A 22,611-nucleotide genomic window follows, 5' to 3' on the forward strand; every position below is an offset into this window, starting at 1 on the left:
TGCATTGCATTTTGCAATTTGTTAATTGAGATTCCTTATTTTTCGCAATTAAGGAATCGCAAAATGCAATATTGATGCATGTGCCTGCATGTTTATTGGTGGTTGTGACATGCCTGGTTAAGACATCCGTTGTAGGATAAGCTTGTGGTAAAGAGCACATTGGAATGTCCTATGTGGTAAAGTCATTCGTTGTTCTGTCATACATCCACCTTCCCAGACAATACAAGTCGATGTATAGGCCGGCTTCTTCTCTGTTAGGCAACCTTATGAGGGAATGTGGCCCACAGGAGGCAGTCAAAGTATTGTGCAACTTTTATTTGGTCTATCTTGCCTACGGGGATCAGTGTAATTGGTTTCAACATTATGTTATAGTTGGGTGACTGCTGACTGCCCAAGAGGAACAGTAGGATACATTGTGCTATGTCTTTCATTATAGTCAACTTTCTCAGTGTGATGCCACCTAATTAGGGAATACGGCGATTGATGACTCCCGGGTGTGTCTAATATTATTGGCCAACCACTTGCTGATATAAATCAGGGCCTGGATCCAGGAACGCTCAACATCCAATTCTCTCTTAACCCAACCTTTTGCGCCTCTTAAGCAGAAGGAGCATGCATAGTCTAGCATTATATTCCCAGACACCTCTATATGACCAGGCATTATAAGAAGTGTCAGTGGAGATTGAATGAGCTTTCTGCAAAGAAACCCAGGTTCCTTGTCAATCGATTATGAAATAGGTTGCTGGTGCTAGAGCTGATGGTGCAACAGAGCACCACAGATATTGGTATGGGCTATGGATCTTTCTCCCCGCATAACTGGCATGTGCCGGAGTTAAACCTGGTAGGAAATAGTGCCAATTTACATGTACATGGTTCTTTTCTAAAGTTGCCCTTCATTTGTCACAACGACTTTGACACACATTTGTATTTGTGACACTTGGATTCGTTTCTGAAAAGCACTGACCTTGTTGGCACAAAAAAACCTTTGGGAGAACACTATCACACAGCCTTGGCATTATGTGGAAAGCCTTCCCAAGTGGGTTACACATATATCTGTTATAACGTCCATATGGCAACCCAGGTATCTCTGGAATACAAACAATAGGAAACCTGATTGCAATCACAGGCAGGGTTTGTAAAACGATTCCTGTGGGAAAAGGAATCGAAGGGTTGGCATCGTGGGTAACTCATAAGCGTTAACAATCTGCGTGCGCGCTCGTGGTGTCAGGCCTCTGTCTTACCTAATTATGCATACGATGCGTGCCAACAGCAAGACTGCAGCCGTCTGCTTACTGGAGGTCAATGACACAGAGCGGATGCTTGTGCTGGCTTAAATAGTTCTCAGAGCAAAAGACCAGAACAGTACGCAGGCATCAGAGTGATTGCCGCAACTCGAAGTTATCCAGTTTTCGGTGATGGAAGCCCAACAAAAGTGAAGAAAGACCTAGCGGTATGCTGACAATCATAGGGGACAGGGACAAAAAAGACAGACACTGTGTGTGTCTAAGCATATGAGTAGAGAGATCAAAGCGGTTGGCACAATGTATAGATTGTTGATCAAAAGATGGTGAAAAGGCAGATATGGTGTGCATCTGGGATTAATAATACAGAGATAACAGCTGTGAACACACCTATATTGTTATATACGGGTAGCTGAGCAAAAAATGGTAAACATAAAATGATGTTACACTTAGTGTTCTCATACAATTTGTCTGCAAAATCAAGTAATTGTCTAGAAAAAGCAGTGTTTGGCATAGGAGCCACACGAAAATCTGGACAAAACGGATGCGTGAACATACAAAGTTGTCAATTAGTAGTTGTATAAATAATTTAGCAATGTACATTAGCCTAGTCTAGCGGCTACAGTGATTGTTACTTAACAACATCATGGAAAACTATTATGGTGATGTACATAATTGGTCAAACATGAACCTCTGCCATTACCATAAATATTTCAGAAATATTATCATGGCGTGCGCATGATCATAACTATGTGCTGGCATAATCAAGCGTTTCAAAGAACACTGTACAATCGCATACACATACTAGGCCAGTTCTAGGGTGGGGGAAGGTGTTGTGGCAGTTTCATGTTAATGTGGCCACAAAGCCACACCACTGTTCCGCAGAATAGAGTCCCCGATCTTTAGAATTCATTCTGTCTATCCAATGACATTCACATCTTTGCAAAATTTGTGTGATGTCTCCCCCTCTTTCAGGTACTGTGGCAATATCAATCACTTGCCACCTGATCTCATCATCTGTGTGATGTATTGAAATGAGAAACCAGTGAGGAATTCACAGCTGACCGTCGTATGCAACTCCGATGTTGCCCAATGCGGGCTTTGTTATGGTTATCCCGCTGGATATTTTGACTTCCAAAATAGTGACTAAAACCAAACGGAGAAATCTTCATTGATATATCGCCGCAGCAGCACCCCGACAATGACACTCTCGTCTCAGACAATATCTGCAACCTTGTCCTGCTGAACTTTACCTTCTCAGAACATTTTTCAGCAAATTTCTTCTAAGTCTAAATGTAAGCCAAAGCCACTTCTTGTGTCCAACAGGAGTTCCATCACAGTATGTCATATTTTTCGACTTTGACCCGCTCTCACACAACAAGACGTCTGCAATTGGTGGTCTGATCTTTCAGGTTCTCGTTTTTTCCTTAAACTTTAAAAACTCATAACTCTGATTGTGCAGAATAGATTTTTGTCATTTTGTTGAAATATTTGTTTTCATTTGCCTCAATTTCTCTTAATTAATGTGGGATTTTTCTTATGTAATGCTCTACACATTTCCTCTCAGTTAAGCCTCATTGTTTTTGTGCCAAGCTACCAAAGGGTTAGGTACAGGTCAATTTATGGATTTGTGGTTCACCTTGACAAGGATTGTGCCGGGTTAACACCTCACTTAACCACTGCCCCAATTTCTCACATGGCTGTATTATTTTGTTTTGTTAAGTGGATTTGTAGAGAGCGCTGTCGGCCAGGAGAGTATAATGCCTCTGGTTTAAAATGAACTGAACTGTATATTAAATTAATTTAGGTATGATCAAGCCTTCATGTGATTTAATGGGGTACGGTGTATAGCCGCACAAACCCAAATATTGTCATATGCTGTTACAATGGAGTGCTTGAGGCTGAGTATGGGATGAGAAAACTGCACACCTTCATATTTCTTGCTCTTGCAATTGCTGTAGAGGTATTATTTATCACACACGAACACGTTGTAAGAGGGCAATTCAGTCTGGTAAAAAATTACCAAGACAATGGCTTATGTAAAAGACTCAGGGCAGATGTATGAAAGGGTTTTACCCATTCTGTGCCTATGGGAGAATGTCTTAGTACATGTGGCTGTTAGGTTCTTAATAGAAATATGGCAGGATGTTTGCCATCTGAGAGGGGGGCAAAGGTGATAACCTCTGCCACCCTGACAGATTTAGATGTTATCCATCAAGTTTTATCCAGAAGTCTAGTAAAACAAAAATATATAAATGAATAAAAACCTGTAATGACCTTTATGTCCTGGATGTTTTTTCCCAGGGTGTGAAGTCAAATTTTCTTTTTTTCTGTTTGAGACCACTAGGCTTTTCTTGACAGTCCTGAACAGTAAAGAATACCCCAGAACACCTGTTCAAAATAGGCAGCATGTTCATCTGGCATTGGTGTAAGGTTTCAGCTAGTGGAACCAGCGAGGGCTCCGCTGATGAAAACATGTCAGTCCACCTGACTCTAAGTAGAGTCTGCAGACCGTCAGTTTGGCCAACAGGGTGGTCCACTACCTTTGTGGCGGTCTATCCTGTTTGCCAATCTCTAAATGAGGCTCATCAGTCTTATGTTGATTAATTATAATAAGTGACTCTTGTTGTGGTTCCAAAATACTTCTTTTATTGTTTTAATTTTCTTGAGCATTTATGAAGTGTCGACCAGGCCCCCAAGTGCTTTATGAAACAAGATACATAGATAAAAAATGAGACTGTGGAGACATGCAATGTGAATTGTGGACAGTAAATGTGTGCAGGTCCTTGAAGGATTAGAGAAGTAGCAAACAATCTGCAAAGTACAAAGGTATTTTACTTAGGGCTTCCTGAAGATTAGTTTGCCCACTTTCTATTGACTACTTTAATCAGATGTTGGAGCTGCGCTTTGTTTCCTGACTATTCGTCATCTACAAGATGGATGGCATAGATGGGCTTCAACCATCTATGGGTTGTTAAACATCAAGATGGTTTCTCTGGTCGCTTGTCCTATTCAATATTCTTCCATACGCATTCACCGCTGGCCTTAGGGACGCAGACCCGGTTCTTTGCCTGATTATCAGCTTCGCCCCCTGCATACTGCTCAAGTATGCATGTCTTTGGCTCTGGTGATGGGCAGGGTTGAGAAAAGCATGGCACAATCTGTCGAAGATATAGAAAACAAAAGCCTGGTCACCCAACAAGCACAAAAGTAGCCACCAGCAGTGTTCCAGTTTTAAAATGTACTTTATATCAAAGTGATGAAGAAACTTCAAGCAAAATTAATTCCAAAGCAGGCTTTAATTAGAGTATTACAAAATAAATATTTTGTCTCGTTAGAATATGTAACAATATGTGTCCTCACTACAAAATGACGTTATCAAAAGAGCTGGTGCTGATCTTTAGTACGGGTACCCACAAATCATGGAATCAAGACATGACTTTTGAGATAATTCACCTAAAGATCCACCTGAAAAAAAGAACTAATTAAGCTCAATAACTAAGACATGTGCAATGGAGTTCTGGCTCTGAAATCATGTGATTTATTTTCAAAGTGTTAGGAGATCATTTACAGCTGTGAAAAAGTGTTGAAAAGCTTTAGCCCATGTTTGCATGTCTTCCCATTTGGAGATGAGTATTAATTCAATTCTTTCCTATGTCTTCCTGGGCAGTTACCCACTAGATTTTCATTGTGATAACTACTGGTGGAAAACACTGTGAGGTAGTGTTTGTATATCCAATGGATGCAAAGGTCGCTGCACATTGCAGGTGCCTCCCATCACTAATATTATTTCCTCCATGGTGCTCTTTGCAGCCGTAATTTACTCCCAAGTGTAAATATTAGACTAAGAGGCACGCCGTTGAGATTAAGACACAGAGGGGCATATGAAGTGATGAGGCTTGAACTTTCTGTGGTGATTAATATATTGCGGGAATATTATTCATACCGACATCTAAGCTTTGCTTTCCTCTACTAAAGCAGCATGAGGTGTTACTGTGAGATTTTCTAAGTACTATAGTATCCTCTGGAGATCATATAGATATGACTCCGGTAGTATATACTCTTAGGGAGATTTTGAAAGTCCAAGAAAAATTCAGCTCCCTATAGAATGGATCCAGAGCCAGGTTCCAGCAATGATTAGAATATTAAAAGATCTTATAGGGAAAATGTTCTGGTCTAGTGCAGAGAACCGCATTATTGGTATTTGAAAAATTGAGGTGAAGAGATTAGCATTTTATTCACAATATTCTCTTGAGTGTCCTATGTCTTTTGCTACTCCTTTCTTTGCCCCTGGTCCCTCCTCTGGTGAGACTCCATTTTGCTATGCTACTTATTTGGTGGCCGTGATAGGACCCGTGACCAAGGAAACACTTACGGTACAGGTACATCCTTCCTGGTAGGCTCCCTCTACACCCTTTTTTTCCCCAGAAGTCAGCGCACTCGAGCGCGTCCTGTAGCTGCAGCCACTCACTCTGAGGACGCCATTGATGATGGAAGCTGGTCAGAGAGAGCAAAGAAAAGACAAAATCTACCATTAGCATTCATTGGAGTAATCACTCTCACTAACAGTGTGTCAACAGGTGAGCTGTAAATTTCTTCAATGCATTTAATTGCTGCTGGAATCTAATGTATTAAGACTACTTCAATGGAAGTACCCTGGTACATTGCTTCCACTGGTTAGTGCAGGGCTCCTCCACAGGTTGCGAACACATGACGTTTCCTATATGTGAGAAGTTGGACATCTGGTTCCATGGTGCAGCTACTAACATCCTGTAGGGCCTTGCATGCAGTTGCTGGCCAACAATAGTTGTGAAGAGCAATCTGGTCTATTTGACACATTAGTAATTCATTTTCCCTCTTGTGGGGACCAATACAACCTGGGAGAAGGATTTGAATGATATCCGGCTGTGGGCTCTACTGCTTAAGGTGAGAGGGCAACCTCCACTCCGCAAGCATACAGATGCTGAACACACCAACAACAGTAACAAGCAGGGTTCTTTAAAATAGGCTCATCTGACAACAGAACTACTTCCTTTCAGTCATCCTGTTTTTTTACCTGTTTTCGAAGAAATGCTACTTGGGCTCCAACTTTAGCCTTGGGGATTACATGGCCATGAGTCCAGTTTATGTCTTAATTTAGTCATGTACCAGCGACACCCACTCCCCACCCCCGGCCCTCTCAAGCTGTAAAGTACCGGGCCACAGTCTCTATAATCTGTCATTTCCCACTGCAATTTCCTCCAAATTTTCAGCAGAAATAGGAACAAGTCCATGGTTATTCTGCAGATCTGCTGATTTCTCTAACCAAACCCCGAGCTCAGGTGAAGTTCATGCCAAAGACACACTTTTCGTAAACAAGCATTTAAAATTTCTGGCAACACCATGCCTAACATCAGAGGGAGGAAACCCCTGAGGATTGTCAAGTACAACATCAGTGAGTAGACCGATTCTGTGGCCCCTACTTAATTCAGAGGATGGGTTTTCAGAACACTCAGATAAGACAGACTGTGCAGGTGCCTGAACCAACTCATGGCTCAGAGGAGATCTCATCTGTATTTCAGTGGGGAGCAGGGCTGAGGAATAAACTCTCAATGATGGATTATGGGTGCATGCAACACTGAAATTATTGATGCCGTGATGTGGGAACTCATAAAATGAAATGCCACCCTCTGCCAAAATACTGGACCTGGCATGCCTGTGGATTTTTTGGGGATTAACTAGGTTTCACTACCAAAGACTGACTGCTTCATCACTTAACACTCTGTCCTCGGCTCACCGAAAGGAGATCGATGGCTCCAGGACTGGTGGCACCAGTCTTCTGCTGATGTTCATGGCTTGACTAAATGGGATTTAGGGTTTGCAAGATGTTTGAATGTCAGTAGGAAACTTTCCTCCAGTAGTTGGTATGTATCGATTGTCCTGAGGAAGAGAATGCTATCCTCCTAGGAAGAATTCCAGTGGCTCTGTTAAAACTGGGATGTTGTACTTTTGGGAAAATGAAAGCCGAGTTGGGGGAACTCCCTTAAAACTGTGAGGGGTTAACAGGAGCCTAAACTACGAGCCCTTGACATCGGAGGACTCTTGTTCAAGAAGGCAGTGCTGCAGAACTTGGGATAAAACTGTAGGCGTGTAACTCGTGGAAAACTGGGTCAACCTAACAAACCTCCCAGAAAGAAATGCCTCTTTGGCAGCTTCACATTGAATATTTCCTTCTCTGATCTTTTGTGGTGGGAAACATGTGCTTCTGGGTCGCTTGGCAAATAGCTGTTTTTGCAGGGCGCTTTCATTTGAAAGCTTACTATGCTTAAAAAATATGACCAAGTTTAATGGTAAAAAATTTCAATGGAACTCCCACCAGATTCTACCTGACTCTGTAGCGGATCAGTCACAGTGGGTGTAATTTTTTCAAAATATTCTTAATTTCCAATTGGATAACGTTGAGGGACTTTTTCTATGCTTTTCATTGTTGTACTTTTTTGCATTTTTACATATTACATCCAATTCTCTTTATTGTATGACTTTTTAAAAATTCGTTGTTGGTGTTTTTAACTAAAGTAGTTTAGGTCTCTTGTGTCTTCTGTTGATGGTATCAGCATTAGGCACATTTCCGTAAATGTACCAGGTATTAGGAATGCATTTTCTCTGAAGAAGCCTTTTTCTTCTAGTCTACCAAGGGTGATGATTCTGGTGTTTCACAGAGAAACCAGTTTGCATTTGTGGGTCAACGTGTTTGGTCTTGTAGAATCCTAGTCACACCTCAAGTCAAGAGTTCAATCTTTACCTTCTAGCTTAGCACTGTATTGTTCCTTTTGGCCCGGAAGGGTATGGTTAGAGCATTCTACAGCAGTGGCGGCTCGCATAGGGCATGCTGTGGGGAGGTGAGGCGGGAGAGGGGCTGGGCGGGGGGTAGTAAACTCGGACATACGACGGAACGGGAGAAAGTAATATTACTTTCCTCCATTCCATTGTATGTCTTAGTTTACTGCTCCCCACTCTGCCTCTCCCCTGCCCCGCCTCACCACCCCGCAGCACGCCTTAAGCAAGCCGCCACTGTTTTTCAGTATAAGTAAGGACTAGAAATGCAATACCACCTTTCCCTTTGCAATAAAATACTTTTCTTACAAACTTTAGGTGGAGGAACACATTGGTACCCATGTAAATGATGCTGTTACATGAATATTGAGCCAAACAGCCTTTGTTGTGAATATAGGGATTTCTGAATTTCGGACCACGTATGCGGAATTTAAAGCACAGATTTCAGCATGCGCATCTTTGCACGCATTAGAGCCCTTTCCATTTAATGAAGGCAGGGACTGAAAAGTGGGCGGTTTCCTTTGGCAGATTCTGTGAGTTTTCTGAAACTAATCTCAAGTTCTGACATGTAGCTGCATATCACTAAGACATTTACAATGCTATCATTTTAGTATAGCTGCGGCTAGTGGCTAGTTATATTGATTTAGCTGCATCGACATTAAGCTGGAATTATCTGAATTATTGATGCATATGAGAAAACTCGTAGACCTCATGCCCACTAGACTAAAGAACTGAGGGGCATATTATAAACAAATAGCGATATTTATCGCTAAGTAGGGTTAGCGGTAATTTTTTTATCGCCGCGCATCACTGGATTTTATCGCTGAGATAACGTGCTATTAGCAACGTTTATCTCAAAAGCGATACAATTCCAGGTGATAGCGGCTAAATCTGTGAATATCGCTGAGAATACAGCGATATTCACGCATTATCGCTAACAGGGTCTTAGCCTGAATATCCACCTTCCATTTGATATAATGGCTAAGAACTGGTCTGAGCAGGTGTTAGTTTTTGGAGGTATTCGCGTATTTTCGCAAATGTTTCCAACGCTACGCCTGTGTTGGTAATAGGCGATAGCGACGTTAGCGACTGCTTTCAGTCGATAACAGGTTGGGTACGCCCACTTTGTATCTCATTAGCGATAAATATCGCTGACATGCAAAGCGGGCCCCAAACCGCTCGCTGTCGCCTACAAGCTGTCGCTAACAGCAGTTAGTGACAACTTGCTAATGCTTAGCGGCCGAAAACGGCCACTAAAGTGGCGATAATTCCCTATCGCCACCCTTGATAATATGCCTCTATATTGCAGCTAAGAACCCTTGTGTCTCCAAATCATGTTTTTGAAGTCTTGGATGTCATTCATTCTGCTAATAACACTTTAGTAAGCGCTGTTACACATATGCTATTATTTGTAATTGAAAACCTTTGTGCATGTTGGATGAAAGTGTGAGGTGTGCGGTCAGGGGTGCGCAGGGTTGTACAAGATGGGTGCAGAGCTTTCAGAGTGGCTTCTAGGGAACAGACCTATAGACTAGTTGCAGAAAGTTGAAATCTGCCCTCTTAAAAACTGCTTAATGCTGCATTCCCAGCACCACACCAGAGATGTCTGACCTGTGATCAAGTACTCAACGTTGAACTCATTGGGATTGTGATAGTATTCGCAGCTGGTCCCGCTCCATGAATCAATGAACGTCTGTTTCTTCAATGCTGGATCGCCTCTCAGTACCTAGCATAAGAAGTGAGTAATAAGGTAGGGGTCAGCGGCACATTAACTGTATACATTAACAAATTATTTGCAGACAATAAAGTCATGAATGTATTTTTCCCAGTTTTAACTACCTTTATTTGAATATTGAGACATATGCGTTCTTCCCGTGGTTTGAGGGCAAAAGTAGTAGAACAGACAGCAACACTGACTCATTCCTCTGGACACCCCAACATGTTGCAATATAATTGCATAAACCCATGCCCTGGCTACAGAGGCTTAATACTCAACCACTTTCCATCTCCAAACGTCTCCCTCAATACTCAGACCTCCAAAGTGCCCCCTTCATGAGTCTCCTGTCTAACTGATTCAATTCCCTTTTTGCATCCAAAGCCTGATGTTTACTTCTTTTACTTGTTCATGTCATTCTCCACAAGTAGTAGGATTTATGTTGTTTTTTCAATCAATCAATCTTTATCTTTATCGGTTTCTTGTACAAAAACCATAAAAGCACACACATTAAATACAAATAAGAACCTGCTGGGATAAAACACGTGCCAATAAAAATAGTAACCGAGAAAGTGAATAGAGGACAAGGCACAAAGAACACCAGTCTCACACAGGCAAAGCCGGAAAAGTAAAAAAGCTGAATAAAAAAACCACTAAACTTAACCAGTATACACAATTAATGAACAAGTAAAATGTGCAAAGCATGCTAAACTGCGCCATACCATAGATGGGGGTGTTAAACCGTGCTGATTAATCACAACTAGACAAAAATTTGTTGTAATGGCGTGCGTTGTAATGGAATGCGTTGTAATGGATGTTGTGTTGTAAAAAATGCGTTGTAAAGGTATGTGTTGTAACGTCATACATCCACCATCATCTACATGAACCCACATTAATATAATCTACCCCAAAGAAACTGGAGTGAATGCATGGTACGATCACAAGGCTAATCCCAATAATTATGAACTGACCACTATCCTTAGGTTCCTGAGCAGAGTGCTGCCCGGCGTACAGCATTTCAACAACATGGCAGGGGTGGTAAGCGCTATAAATGCATTTACAATTACAAAACTTGTGAAGCATGTTGCATATATTCTGAACTCCTCTAGAAAAGATAAGAAGAAGAATCCTAAACCACAAAATTAATGTCATTTTCGAAGGAAGAATATGTCTAAATAGATTTTAGCAAGAGAATAATCATGCTTCAAAATGATACACTTGCTACTCGAAGAGATTTAATTTCAGCTGCACTAATTGCTTAATTTTTTCAGACCATTCTATTATTAAGATTGAAATAGAACTATGTAGAATTTGACATCCCATTGCCAGATAGTTATTTGAGAAAATATTACTACAGGGTCAGGAGTGGGTGGGTCTACGTGTATTTTTAGTAAGGATTCTTTCCTATTATATTTTGGAGCAACAGGTTTACCTATTCTATCATTTAAACCCACCTTGCATGAGTGAATAATCACTGGCATTGCTGAGAAAAATAAGAACATTTACATTAACTTTACCAATTGGCTCTTTTCAGTCACTGTGAGTGACGATATTTCTCATTGTCACTCTCACATGTGTGTGTACATTCACCTAAAAGAAATGCATGTCAGTGTTAGTGCTGGCGGGCCAATACCTCATTTTGCCAATGTTTTTTTCCTTTCCATTTTTTTGCCATACTTTGAATTCTGTTGTCATCCTTGTGTGTTTCAACTATGCCTTCACCTTACAGTAATCCAAAAACCATTAACATCTTTACTCTAAACCAATAAGAACCATCATTTTCTCTGACATCCATTAAAGCAGTTATTTCTTTTTATTTCTGATTTGTATAGCAAGTATTTCCCTGCCATGTCTTTTATTCTCTTTGTATTGTTCTGCATAAGCTTGCAAAACAAAGTGTAAAAAAAAGTAACCATTGGAACTGCTTGCCAAACCAGACCAGTTGTACCCCAGTCAAATACAGGGCTTCTTTCTACTAACTGTAAGGTGTTTAGTCAGATATATATATATTCCTCAAATTCATCCAAGTGGAAGATTAGTGAAGAAGTTCAGTTGGATGTTAACAGTGGTGTTTGGGTTTGTGATCAGCCGGGTGGCTCCTCAAGCTCAATGAACAGGGATATGGTCTGAGATGTAAACGTTGCATTTCTTTTGTTATCCCTCTCCTAATGAAAGCCATACTGTCAAAATAATGGTGATGCCCTTCACTCACGCTGTGAATTATGAGAAACAGAAATAACATTACCTCAGTGATTTCAACTGTATAGCCCTTCGCCCCATCCTTCTTCTGGGAGGGTTCCAAGAATTTAACTCGTAGAACTGTCAGACAAAAAAGAGACAATCAACAGCAAATTACCATCAATGAATCTATTAAGTAAGGAAGTATTACCATCCCAAGGAAGATGTATATTACTACCTGAAAGACTAAGGAAAAATATGCCAATTTCATCTAGCTTTGTGGCTTTGTTCCTTACTGGCTTTGGGAAGAACCACTAGAACCTGGCCTGATTGTATGCAAGTGCAGTAGGGGTTCTTTTAAAGGGGCAAAGAGTCCTCTTTATCCAGCCCTGCATCTTAAACAATCACTGAGATAAGCATTCTAGAATGTCATCTTGTTTGATGATGTCATTTTGGTTTTCAGATGTATTGTAACATGGTTCACTGGATGGCCAGCTTTCAGATTCTCTCCCCTTGATCATACAACATTTGAAAACACTGGAAGACGATAGTATGCAACATGCATGCTTTTCAAAAATAGTTTTGGTAGGAGATGTGTTTTCAAATAGATCCTGGAAGGCTAGATTCTTGCCAGGTGTAAAGGTCATGTTAAATATTGGATATAATTGCCTTCTTTAGAGTTTGGTGGGCAGGGTGCTTTATTCAGTAAGGTATATCACCATGTTCCTACTTCTGCCTCTGCCAGTAGAAACCCTGGATTGATGCCCTCATGAATGGACTATATAGGACGGACATTCTGGCTTTTTTTTTCCTGTTTGGGACTGTCAGGTAAAGCCTTGTAATCCTACACAGAAAAAAGCACAAATGGCCACCAAAGCCTGAGAAACAAAATAAATCGGAGGGTGTCGGATGTAATAGTGTTTTTATTTTCCCCCTTTTGGAAGTTTGTTTTTGAAAAACAAATTCTACTGAGTCACAGAAGCCAAGTGGGAAGTATATCCGTTTTAGCTTCCATCTTTCATAAGTACCCATTCCATACATCAATACTGTGCTCGCTCATCTCCATGCATCGAGGGCGGAGAGCAGCTCTGCACGTGTCCATTTTTCATATCAGCAACCAGTGCAAGATGCCAGGCACTGCCAGTGCCTACTAGAACATTGATATACAACTTTTCACCAGGACTAGAGCCGGGTCCATAAACTTACACAACTTACATAAACTTGATTCACTGCGCTCAGTAGGCAGTCAACAGGGTCTTTTTCAATGTCTGTTAGGGTTTATGTTACTTAATCCCAGTGTACAGACAACTTTACACAGTACAAGACCTTGTGCATAAATTCTGCCTCCCCTATTGCACAGTGTGGGCAGTAATTTGTCGCACCCTGATACTTTGACCTATGCTTTGTGGAGTCGAATACGCATTGAGGGAACTTGGTCACCAATTCCACGGGGGCAGCTTGGCGCGAGCAGGTAGGCACCCGAAAGCTTAGGTGTAAAGTGACCATACAGCACACACTCCCACTGAGACAGGAAATGCACACAATAATTGACAATGACAACACACCAGCTGATCTGTTAAAATCAATATACTTTTATCTAAAACCCAAGTCACGACTGGCAAATCATTCAGGGTAATCCAGTAATCACTTCAACATTAACTCATTAGTAACATTTCTTGGTCGGCACAGGTAAATCCTCTCCTGTAGTAAAGAACAGGCAACATTCCATCATATAGGCCTAGACAACAGTTAAACCATTCTTTGGGAACTTGGGCAGAAGCAAACCTCTCTTGCAAAGGGTCAAGCAACAATTCATTATATATGCAGGGTAACCCGTTCATAGAACACTTTCAAACAACACATTCCCCATATGCAAGTGTGGTGTGACCAACGTTTCAGCGGACCCGTTCCAATTGAAAACGTTTCTTGGGAAAGTGGATTGCTAAAGGGGGTAACATCTGCATCAATAGCATACCAGTTACATCAACAGGGTTTCCTGCTCGAAGGCATGCGGGAAAGAACTGTCCCCGAGCCAGGGGTTACCTCGGGCACAGTATGTTAGCAATTACTAGAAGCCGGGGTCCTGTTCAGAAGGCCTCTACCAGCTTCTCTCCTATTCTGAGCCTTCAGGCCCAATGCGGGGTAATCACAGTCTCTGGTAGAGGAGGGCGGTTCTGGGGCCTCCTTCCCACTCCCGGGAGGCCCCGCTTCTACTGGATTCCTTCGCCCTCCCCCGGGGCTTTACCTTGAGTCTTCGGGCCTTCCCGGGCCCCTTGCAGTGATGACAGCAGCCCCATAGCTCGGGGGCTGATGGGGGGCTCACGCTCTCCTGGGAGCCTCCTTCGCCGGCAACAGGACGGGTCCCGTGCCTCTCTCGGTCTTACGGAGCCCAGGGACCAATCAAAGGTGGCTGAGGGGAGGCGTGCCCGGGCCACCAATGGCAGCGCAGCCTTTGGGGGCGTGTCAGCATCTCCCCAATTGCCAGGCAGCAAAGGCGGGGGCGCGGCCGATGATGCGGCCGGGTGCCCCTGTCACATGGGGCTCGTGATGGCTTCGGGGCATGGCGCGGCACACTTTGTACTCCGGCGGCCCTCTCCTGGCACCGGGGGCCGCCGCAACGCTGTCCACAAGCGGGGGCCTCCCTAGGCGAGCGTCAGGCCGCAGCGGGGTCCACAGGCCCGGGCAGGGTCCGCACTACAAGGGGTGGCAGCGGCGCTACGACACAGTGCCGGGGACAGCAGGCAGCGCTCCAACACAGCAGGCAGCGCTTCAACACAGCAGGAAGCGCTCTGGGGCACACAGCGGGGACCACGGCGGCGAGTACAGCAGCGCTTCGATGTCACAGTGCTTTGACAGGCAGCAGTGTTCAGTGGCACAACTCTTTCCAGGGGGCACAGCAGTGGAGCGCTGGAGAGGCAGCACAGTTAGTTTAGGTAGGACAGGCCACACGACGGTGGCAGGACAGCACTGGGGCACAGGTTGAGCAGGGGAGCGCAGAGATGATACAGCGCCAGTACCTGGTTGATCCCCCAGCAGTCCTTCTGGCAGATAAGTGTTCTTCTTGGCGCTTGACGGCTCCTGCGCCCTTTCAGGTAGTTTCTTGGGGGGGTGAGTTGGTGGCTTGAGGACAAACTGGTTCCTGTAGCTCACTGCAAGTGGGTCCCTGGGTTCCCCTCACGCTGGGCCAGATCAGTGGGTTTGGTTAGAGTCCCTTACTCAACTTGGAAGGCGGTGCCTAGGCCCAGTCACTCCCAGTGGTATAGGTTTCCCCCCTAGGCCCTACCACCTAAGACTTCTGCGTAGGTTCACCCAGGTCAGTGATGCCCCAACTGTCTAAAAGGTTTCCCTCCTTTCCTTAAATATTCCCAGGTCAGGTGACCACTCTCTAAGGTGGCAAATGGAGACCCCTCCCCTATTCCGGAAGGTTCCAGGAACCTCCATAGTCTAGCTATGGGCAGAAAAGGCGGGCTGGTATTGCAACAGTATCTAAGGGTCTCAGCCAGCTCCTGGCTACTAGGGTGCTACTAAAAAGACCACTCCGCAGTAGCAGGGGCCTGTGGCAGCCATGTTGGTAGATGAGAGCACCTGCACCTTAGCACTGATTAGCAATGGTAAGGTGCCCGGAGACCTAGGTCCAATAAAAATGAGGGTGGAAAACCAAGGCAAGGGTGAAACAAAAAGGGGAAAGACCACCCTAGGGCTGACAGGTCTAATACACATAAAGTAAGTAATTAACTTGAATGCATTTTAGTCTTGCAATTCTGGAGATCATTTTGACAATTCCTAAACTTTTCCCCTATTTAGCTTCTGTGATCTCCAAATGCAGGCGGTCGGTCCACCTATGTGGCAGATGGGGCATCAAGATTTCTTTCCTCTAAAATAGTGCTGTATAGAGCACTGTCAAGGCTTTGGTGTGCTTCCTGTGAGTGACAAATGCCCTCAGCCCTGTCTAGACCACTGGTTTCCTAAGCTAGTATTGTAAGTTAGCTGTAGGCGAGTCTGCTGTGCTCTGCGTAGTAGGAAGCTACTCGCACCTATATTATATTGGTTTTTCAATTTCTCAAAGAGGAACCACAGTCACTCATTAAACAGGTCTCCCTAGTTGTTTATCTCCACCTTCCACTATGTTCTTGTGTTGTGATGGTGTGTGAGTCGAAAGCTGCCAGGGTGTGTTCACAGCAGAATCTCTGGTTCATATGGAGTTTTCCTGCACCGTTGTTGGACATATGTGTCCCAGTTCCATTTCGCTACTACCATGAGTGCATTGCTGGGAATGCCAGCCCTCCCCATATTGAACTGAATGCAAAGGGCCAATGGTGGACTCCAAGTGCCGCACCGACCTCTAATTATTTCCCAAGGTATCTGACAGTACTTGTGTTCTGATGGTGTGCATACACGACTCCTGTACCCACAGTTGCGGGGTACAACCCATAAACAGGAAACAGAATCACCAAAAACAATGGAGTGGTGCACTACCAAGGTATCCAAGAATTATTAAAGAAGCTCAATCATTATCTTCGTAGAAAAAGTGTTTAATTTTATAAATCCAAAGCATAGGTGTAAAAACAATCAGCCAACGCGTTTCGTTCTTGAAAGAACTTCATCAGGGCAATTATTAAAGTTGAGCAATGGTTCCACTGGGTCAATGAATTCAATGATGTCTTAAAGTCATCTAGAAAAGTGTAGCCCGTAAGGAGCAAAGGCCACCTTGATAAGGGCCAGGCCGTAGCACTACAATTCGTACGTCTCAGAAGGATACCGATTGTGTGATCATGTGGCTGCTGTGGATGTGTTATTTTGAAGGCACGTTTGCCTTTATTTTTCTTTTTATTTGCTGATTTACAATGGATTGGCATATAAAAAAAAGTAGTGCAAAGGCGTGTTTTCAAGGAAGAACAATTGAGGGAACAACATGTGGTATTGTAACATTGGGGAAGATACACGGGGTAGCAACATTGGGGTTGGGGGAAGTAACACAGAGAGCTGGGGGTCATAGAATCACAAGAACGGTGGGCAGAAAAGCAACCAGTGGACTGGGGCAAAGTAGACTACTTGGGAAGGTGGGGAAGAAATATATGGGCAGTGCTTAATTTGATCTGGAGGTTGCAGGTGGGGCCCACTGACACCTACTTTTTCCTTCTAAGACTTTGATGCAGAGTAAGAAGTATAAAATACAAAAGGATGAAAGACGAAGGTATAGAAAGATGGAAAAACAGAGACAATGGGAGAATGGAGGAATAAAAAACAACCCTCAAGACTGAGATAAAGAGCAGCCATTGTCCCCCATGCCTCAGATGAAAGAGGCATTAGGGGTATTCAATACTACAAAGTCTTTGTATTACGCACCGCAACCTTCGATAGTGCTGGCTCCAACATTTATAAGTCCACAACTTAAGCATTGTATACAGGCAAGAGAAAGCAACACAAGTGTGGTTGGGGGATTAGAATCAAACAAGACAGATGAAAAAAGACAGTGCGCAAGAAAAAGTGGTGTGTAAAAAAGTCAGCAGTGGAAAATATACATCACCCTTGTAAATCTGGCTCACCTAATGATCCATGTCCTCCATGGGTTTTGATTGCTAGCTTGAAGATGATCAATCTGCGTTTGAATCAATTCTTCAATTTTTCCATCCAATCAGCTACTGCGCCAACTTGCTGGAGACAGGACAAACTAATGGCTCTTCTAAAAACGCTGTTGGCAGATCAGTGCTTGCTAATTTCAGGCAGATTTCACTTTTAACTGCGGTGTCAACGATATTGGAGAAGCTCATTAATGAACAGCTCTCCAAATGCTTGGAACAGGCGCAGCTGTTTCACGACTCACAGTCAAGATTCAGACTGAATCAGCCCTAGGGGAGTTAACAGATTCCATCAAGTTGGCACTTGATCGTGGGAAACAGGCTGAAAGGAAGACATCGGAGTCGGAGGTTCTGCTCTGCCATGGGTTGGCTCTTATCTCACTGATAGAAGCCGATCTATCTGGGTGGCTCGGTATGCTTCCGACCCTAAAGTAACCAATTTTGAAGACCCACAAGGATCTCTCTAAGCCCAACTCTTTTTAACCTTTATTTGGCACCCTTGGCCTCTTTAGTTGAGTCCTTTGGGGTCCGGATAGGGTCACATGCTGATGACACACAGCTTTCTCTTCCTATAGAATCAACTGTCCTGAAGGACCTAGGACATGTAAGAAAAATCTGGTGGTCGTTTTCAGTAGATGTGGTTGGTAATTTACAATTTAAAGCCAGAATACAGGGATCTTGTTGGTTAGCTCCTTTCCCTCATATTGGGACATGTAGAGCTATTCAGAAAAAATGGGGTGGTTCATCTTTCTCCCAACTTGTTGTACTTGCGTGGAGCGCCCTTCATCCAAATGTGCGTGCATTGAGGGAGGAAAATAGCTTGAGGCATCACTCAAAAGATGTTTATTCAAGGCAGCCTCTCAGTGAGGACACTAGTGTGGGAGGGCTCAGTTGTACAGAATCCTTTTTAGAGCTGGGACACTCTGTGAGTAGCCTTGCACTCTATAAATCCCTGATTGATTGATTGATTGATTGATGTATTTATTTATTTAATTATTGATTGATTGATTGATTACATGCCAGCCACTCAGAAAGCTGATTGAGAGGCTATTCTCCAGTGGAGGGACAAACACAAGATTGACAAGCTTCAGCACGGGAAACCATCAAATAAGAATTAAGCAAATATGAGTGGCACTAAAGCGAACCAGTGGCATGCAATGAGCAAAAAGAACCATATTAAATATATAATTTTAGTCAAATCAAAAGCAACAATTTCTTAAAAAACAGAAGTAAAGATTATCATTTTCTTTTATTTTTTCAACTCACGAATAGCATCTGGAGCGCAGTAACTGTTCTGTAAAACTGATGGTAAACACGAGCAAGCGTCAACAGGGCTGGAGATCTCCAGAATCAGAAGACCCGCCACAAGGAAGATACACTTTCTGGGGTCCATGGATTTCCTGAAGGTCATGGTTGTACCTCTGGTGTTTCTGTTCTAATGGAGACAGGAAAACAGGAGAGCAACATTGTAAATCTTGAACTGTTGAGGTTGGGTAGAGGTGGCAAGGTAGTACCTTTCACTGCACTGTCACAGACATACCAAACATTCTTGTGAATATTATAAATGTCCTATTGCTCTAGTGAGATGTGCAGGGAAAACTAATGTAACCTTGGTGAGTCTTTGATGTCCTTGAGAGTGGTCATTTTTGTTCACAGCTGTTTATAATGACTTTAGGCTGCACAGACTAAAGTACAAATTCAGGGACAGCATGCTGGTCTGAGAGGTGGGGCTTGGAGGTATGCAACTTGATTATGAGAACTGCTGGGAGGTTGGAGGCCCAAATTCATGAATCTGTGGCCAGTTGTTTGCAGCAAGGGTCATTAAGTCCATTGTAAATATTCAGCTTTAGTTTCAAAGTCAACAGGTCCTAATTTTTGAAGGGGACCAGCTGGTAGAAGGGCCAGGCAGCGAGTTCCTATCGCACTCTCATTTGCAGCTTGGCCATCCATACGTCACAAAGCATTGCATGCACCCGGTGTCCAGTAATGCATCAGTTCTGGTGAGGAGGGCTGATGACGTCATCAGGTGTACCCCAATATCCACTTCACACCCGGGAACAGCACTGACCTGTAAAGGTCTTTAGGGTCCCATATTTGCCAAATAATAGATTTAGTGGCATGTCTATATATTGATAGATACCCTGCAATGTGCACCTGCCAACATACCCTGGATTGATAAAGAGGTCGGGGGTCTTATAGATGTACTGATTCTTCCACAAAGTACAGTGAAAAAAAAAAAACAACAACACACTTCCTTGTCCTAAATGTAGAAGAAATTATGCATGACGTTACGTAGTAATATACTACACAGAATTGTTTAGGGGTAGGAGCCCCTTGTAACAAATATATCCTTTTTTCCGATACCTGATGTTATAATGTAAGAGGCTTCCTAACATACCATGCCCATGTGTTATAAGGAGGAGAAATCTTAGGCAAGCATATGTATTACTAACTGGCTGACATACACATCAGCGTCTATACACACCCACTGTTTGCATATGAGTATGCGAAGGGTGAAGACGAAACCCAGCTGCAATACAGGTTCCAGAGTCATGGTGTGGCTCACTGGTTAGAGGCGGCAGACCCGAGAGCAGAGAACGGCCCGGGACCAGGGTTCGATTCCCGACGCGGCAGGGTCTTGGACCAGGATCAGCGGACTGATAATTCTCGCATCGGTGCCTACTCCGACCAGAGATCACACTCGGCAACTCTGGGCATTAGCTTGCCTCATCTCCACAACGGCCCCACACAAACGCCGGGGATGCCTGGTTTCACCTTGGAGACCCCCAGGACGGACTATCTCACAGGGAAAGCCAGGACGGGTTCCCCAGCGGTCTATAGCGCTATGAGGCCTGCGGTGCGGGTAGCAGTGCGCTTTACAAGACACAATTTATTATTATTATTATTATTATCAGGTGTCCCAGCTTTCACTCTGAAGTATTAAATGTTACGTCAGAGCTGGCGCCTGCCTCACTCTCATACCTTGAAAGGGGCAGGATCCTTGTGCTGAGAAATACCCACGAGGCTCTTTTGAACCTCACCCTACCCCCAGGCCCCATCCTCCCCCCCAAAAAAAATAATCTGGTGCTAATGTCCTGGGGTTTCGTTACACCCCTTAATGGACGTCGGCAGTTCAAAGCCTTGGACAATGATCGGGAAAACCACTATTTAAAGAAGTTTTAGCTTGTTTTCCCTGTGAATCGGCTCCTCACTGAGGGACCGTGTGATGGAAGTCAATATCGTGTGCCACACGGTGGCATCATGTGTGTTGGCGGGTATGCATGCACATTTTGCCAAGCCCTGAATATTTCCACTGCCATACCTCAAGGCGCCCACTTCCGCACCTTCTCTTTATAGGCAGGGACGCTAGAATTATGCAGCAGAGGACCAAATTATGCGGCAGGGTTGAAAAAATTACGCAACAAGAAATAGCTAATTATGCAACATAATGCAGCACATTTTGTGGTGGTATTATTAGATTATATAGTCATTTTTACACCTGGTATTAGTGTCTAGGAAAAGAGTTCCCCAAATTAGTGAAAATTTAACAGCCAAATACTGCAATCAGTTAACTAAATATGACCAGACAAACTTTGCGAAAAAACGTTCCAGGGTGCCAAACCCAACTCTCCATATTTTTGGTAAATTTTGTATCTTTTTGCGCTAGAAGCAAACATATTTTAGGTATACTTTGCAGATTATGCAGCAGATGATGGATTACGTGGCAAATGCGGCAAATATATAATCATGCGAAAATCTCTGCAACTCCACTGGCCCTGCAAAGGTCTCAATAAGGGTCTGTTTGTTAGTTCTCAGGAATGAACAATGGGCTTCTCGGTGATGGAGAACATTGCCTCCCCACCCTGATGAACTGCCTTCTGCCACATTTAAGGGCATATTATCAAGCCCATAATCGCTGCTTTAGCGGCTGTTTCCTGCCACTAAAGAGCGACAATTTTAACGCCGTTCTTGATAATTTGCCCCATAGTTTTTGCAAGACAGCCGTCCAAGCACTCCCAGAAAACTTCCTGGCAAATTTGATAGCCGTCCTTGCTTCACTCAAGATGTTTTGCTGTCTTTCTAGTCAATTAAACCAAAGTAAAGTCCATTACTAAATTATTAATTTTTAAAATATAAATACAGACCTTCCTCACCTGTTACTTCAAGCTGGAGTCAACTGCTTCAAAGTCTGATGGTGCAAAATCTTTGCGTCCTTTCAGGAGGTGGCTGGATTTTGAATGAGCCTGAGGTCCTTTTATAAGACAGTCAGTCGGCATTGAGCAAGCAGGCGAGGCGTTTTCCAGTGGGAGAGGCTGCCTGGAAGCACCTGGCAGAGATCAACCTGTTGCTCCTCCTATATGACGCATATCCAATATAAACTATGGAAAAGGTCAGGAAAACAGCAAGGTACTGGAGGTTGACGGGAGAGATGTTCCCGATAAAGAGATATAAAAGACAATAACTACAAAGGAAAACAGCCAAGTAAACTATGACGAATAAAATGGAACATACATAAAAAGTGAAGGTCGAATTGGAAAAATACTGAAGGTAAAATTAAACAAGCAGTGTCAAAGCAAGTAGGTTCTCACAGTTTTTTTTTTCTAAACATGATTTTATTGCATTTTTCTCATCAATGAATCTGTCATAAAGGTGCATAGCTGTAGCCACATTGGACATGAGAGTAAAAACAGACAAAACAGCAGATTATGACAGAAAATACATCAAACAGAAAACAACATAACCTCAGCCTTTGCAGTCAAATAGGGTATCACATCAATGGCAATGACCAAAAAATAACTCGGCAGGGCATAAGTAGCCTGCAAGCCAATGCCAGCCAGGATAATTGTTATAGGATACGCATTTTCAATCTAAGCCAGAGCACCATTGATTGCTACCTGTCCGATCACCGAGTCACTGGCACCAAGTAGGAATAAAACTTGGAGAATGATAAGATGAAAAAGGTCAGAACCTTGCAAGTCCACCCCTCCTCAGCAGTGAGGAGCAACAGTGTCGCCGGCATTTGTCCCCGCAGACCCCCAGTGTATCCATATATATAACAAATTCCTAGATTGCCACATCCAGTGCC

The 22,611-nt window shown here is 43.4% G+C and overlaps 1 protein-coding gene across 4 annotated transcripts; it reads right to left on the reverse strand.

The window, feature by feature from the left end:
* Positions 1 to 3,864: 3,864 nt before the first annotated feature.
* On the reverse strand, positions 3,865 to 21,832 carry LOC147684566 (metalloproteinase inhibitor 1-like). Of its 4 annotated transcripts, none has more exons than XM_086940404.1 (6): positions 21,680 to 21,832; positions 18,792 to 18,960; positions 12,014 to 12,087; positions 9,666 to 9,780; positions 5,617 to 5,738; positions 3,865 to 4,402 (listed from the first exon to the last, which is right to left on the reverse strand). In XM_086940404.1, the coding sequence occupies exons 2-6, from the start codon at positions 18,934 to 18,936 to the stop codon at positions 4,250 to 4,252; spliced, it is 609 nt and encodes a 202-aa protein (XP_086796530.1). In that variant the 5' UTR covers positions 18,937 to 18,960; positions 21,680 to 21,832; the 3' UTR covers positions 3,865 to 4,249. The 4 variants fall into 4 exon arrangements, with proteins under 4 accessions (XP_086796530.1, XP_086796531.1, XP_086796533.1 ...); XM_086940405.1 differs by having other exon boundaries at positions 21,671 to 21,783; XM_086940407.1 differs by having other exon boundaries at positions 18,792 to 18,955; positions 21,680 to 21,780.
* Positions 21,833 to 22,611: the final 779 nt, after the last annotated feature.

This window comes from Lissotriton vulgaris, chromosome 10, assembly GCF_964263255.1.
Source record: "Lissotriton vulgaris chromosome 10, aLisVul1.2, whole genome shotgun sequence".
Lineage (NCBI taxonomy): Eukaryota > Metazoa > Chordata > Amphibia > Caudata > Salamandridae > Lissotriton > Lissotriton vulgaris.

Coding starts and splice junctions, on each gene's coding strand:
- LOC147684566 (XM_086940404.1), bottom strand. CDS start 18,936: ATGACCTTCAGGAAATCCATGGACCCCAGAAAGTGTATCTTCCTTGTG. Junction 12,088..18,791: donor CTGCGCTCCAGATGCTATTC/GTGAGTTGAAAA, acceptor TTTGTCTGACAG/TTCTACGAGTTAAATTCTTG. Junction 9,781..12,013: donor ATACAGTTGAAATCACTGAG/GTAATGTTATTT, acceptor TTCTTATGCTAG/GTACTGAGAGGCGATCCAGC.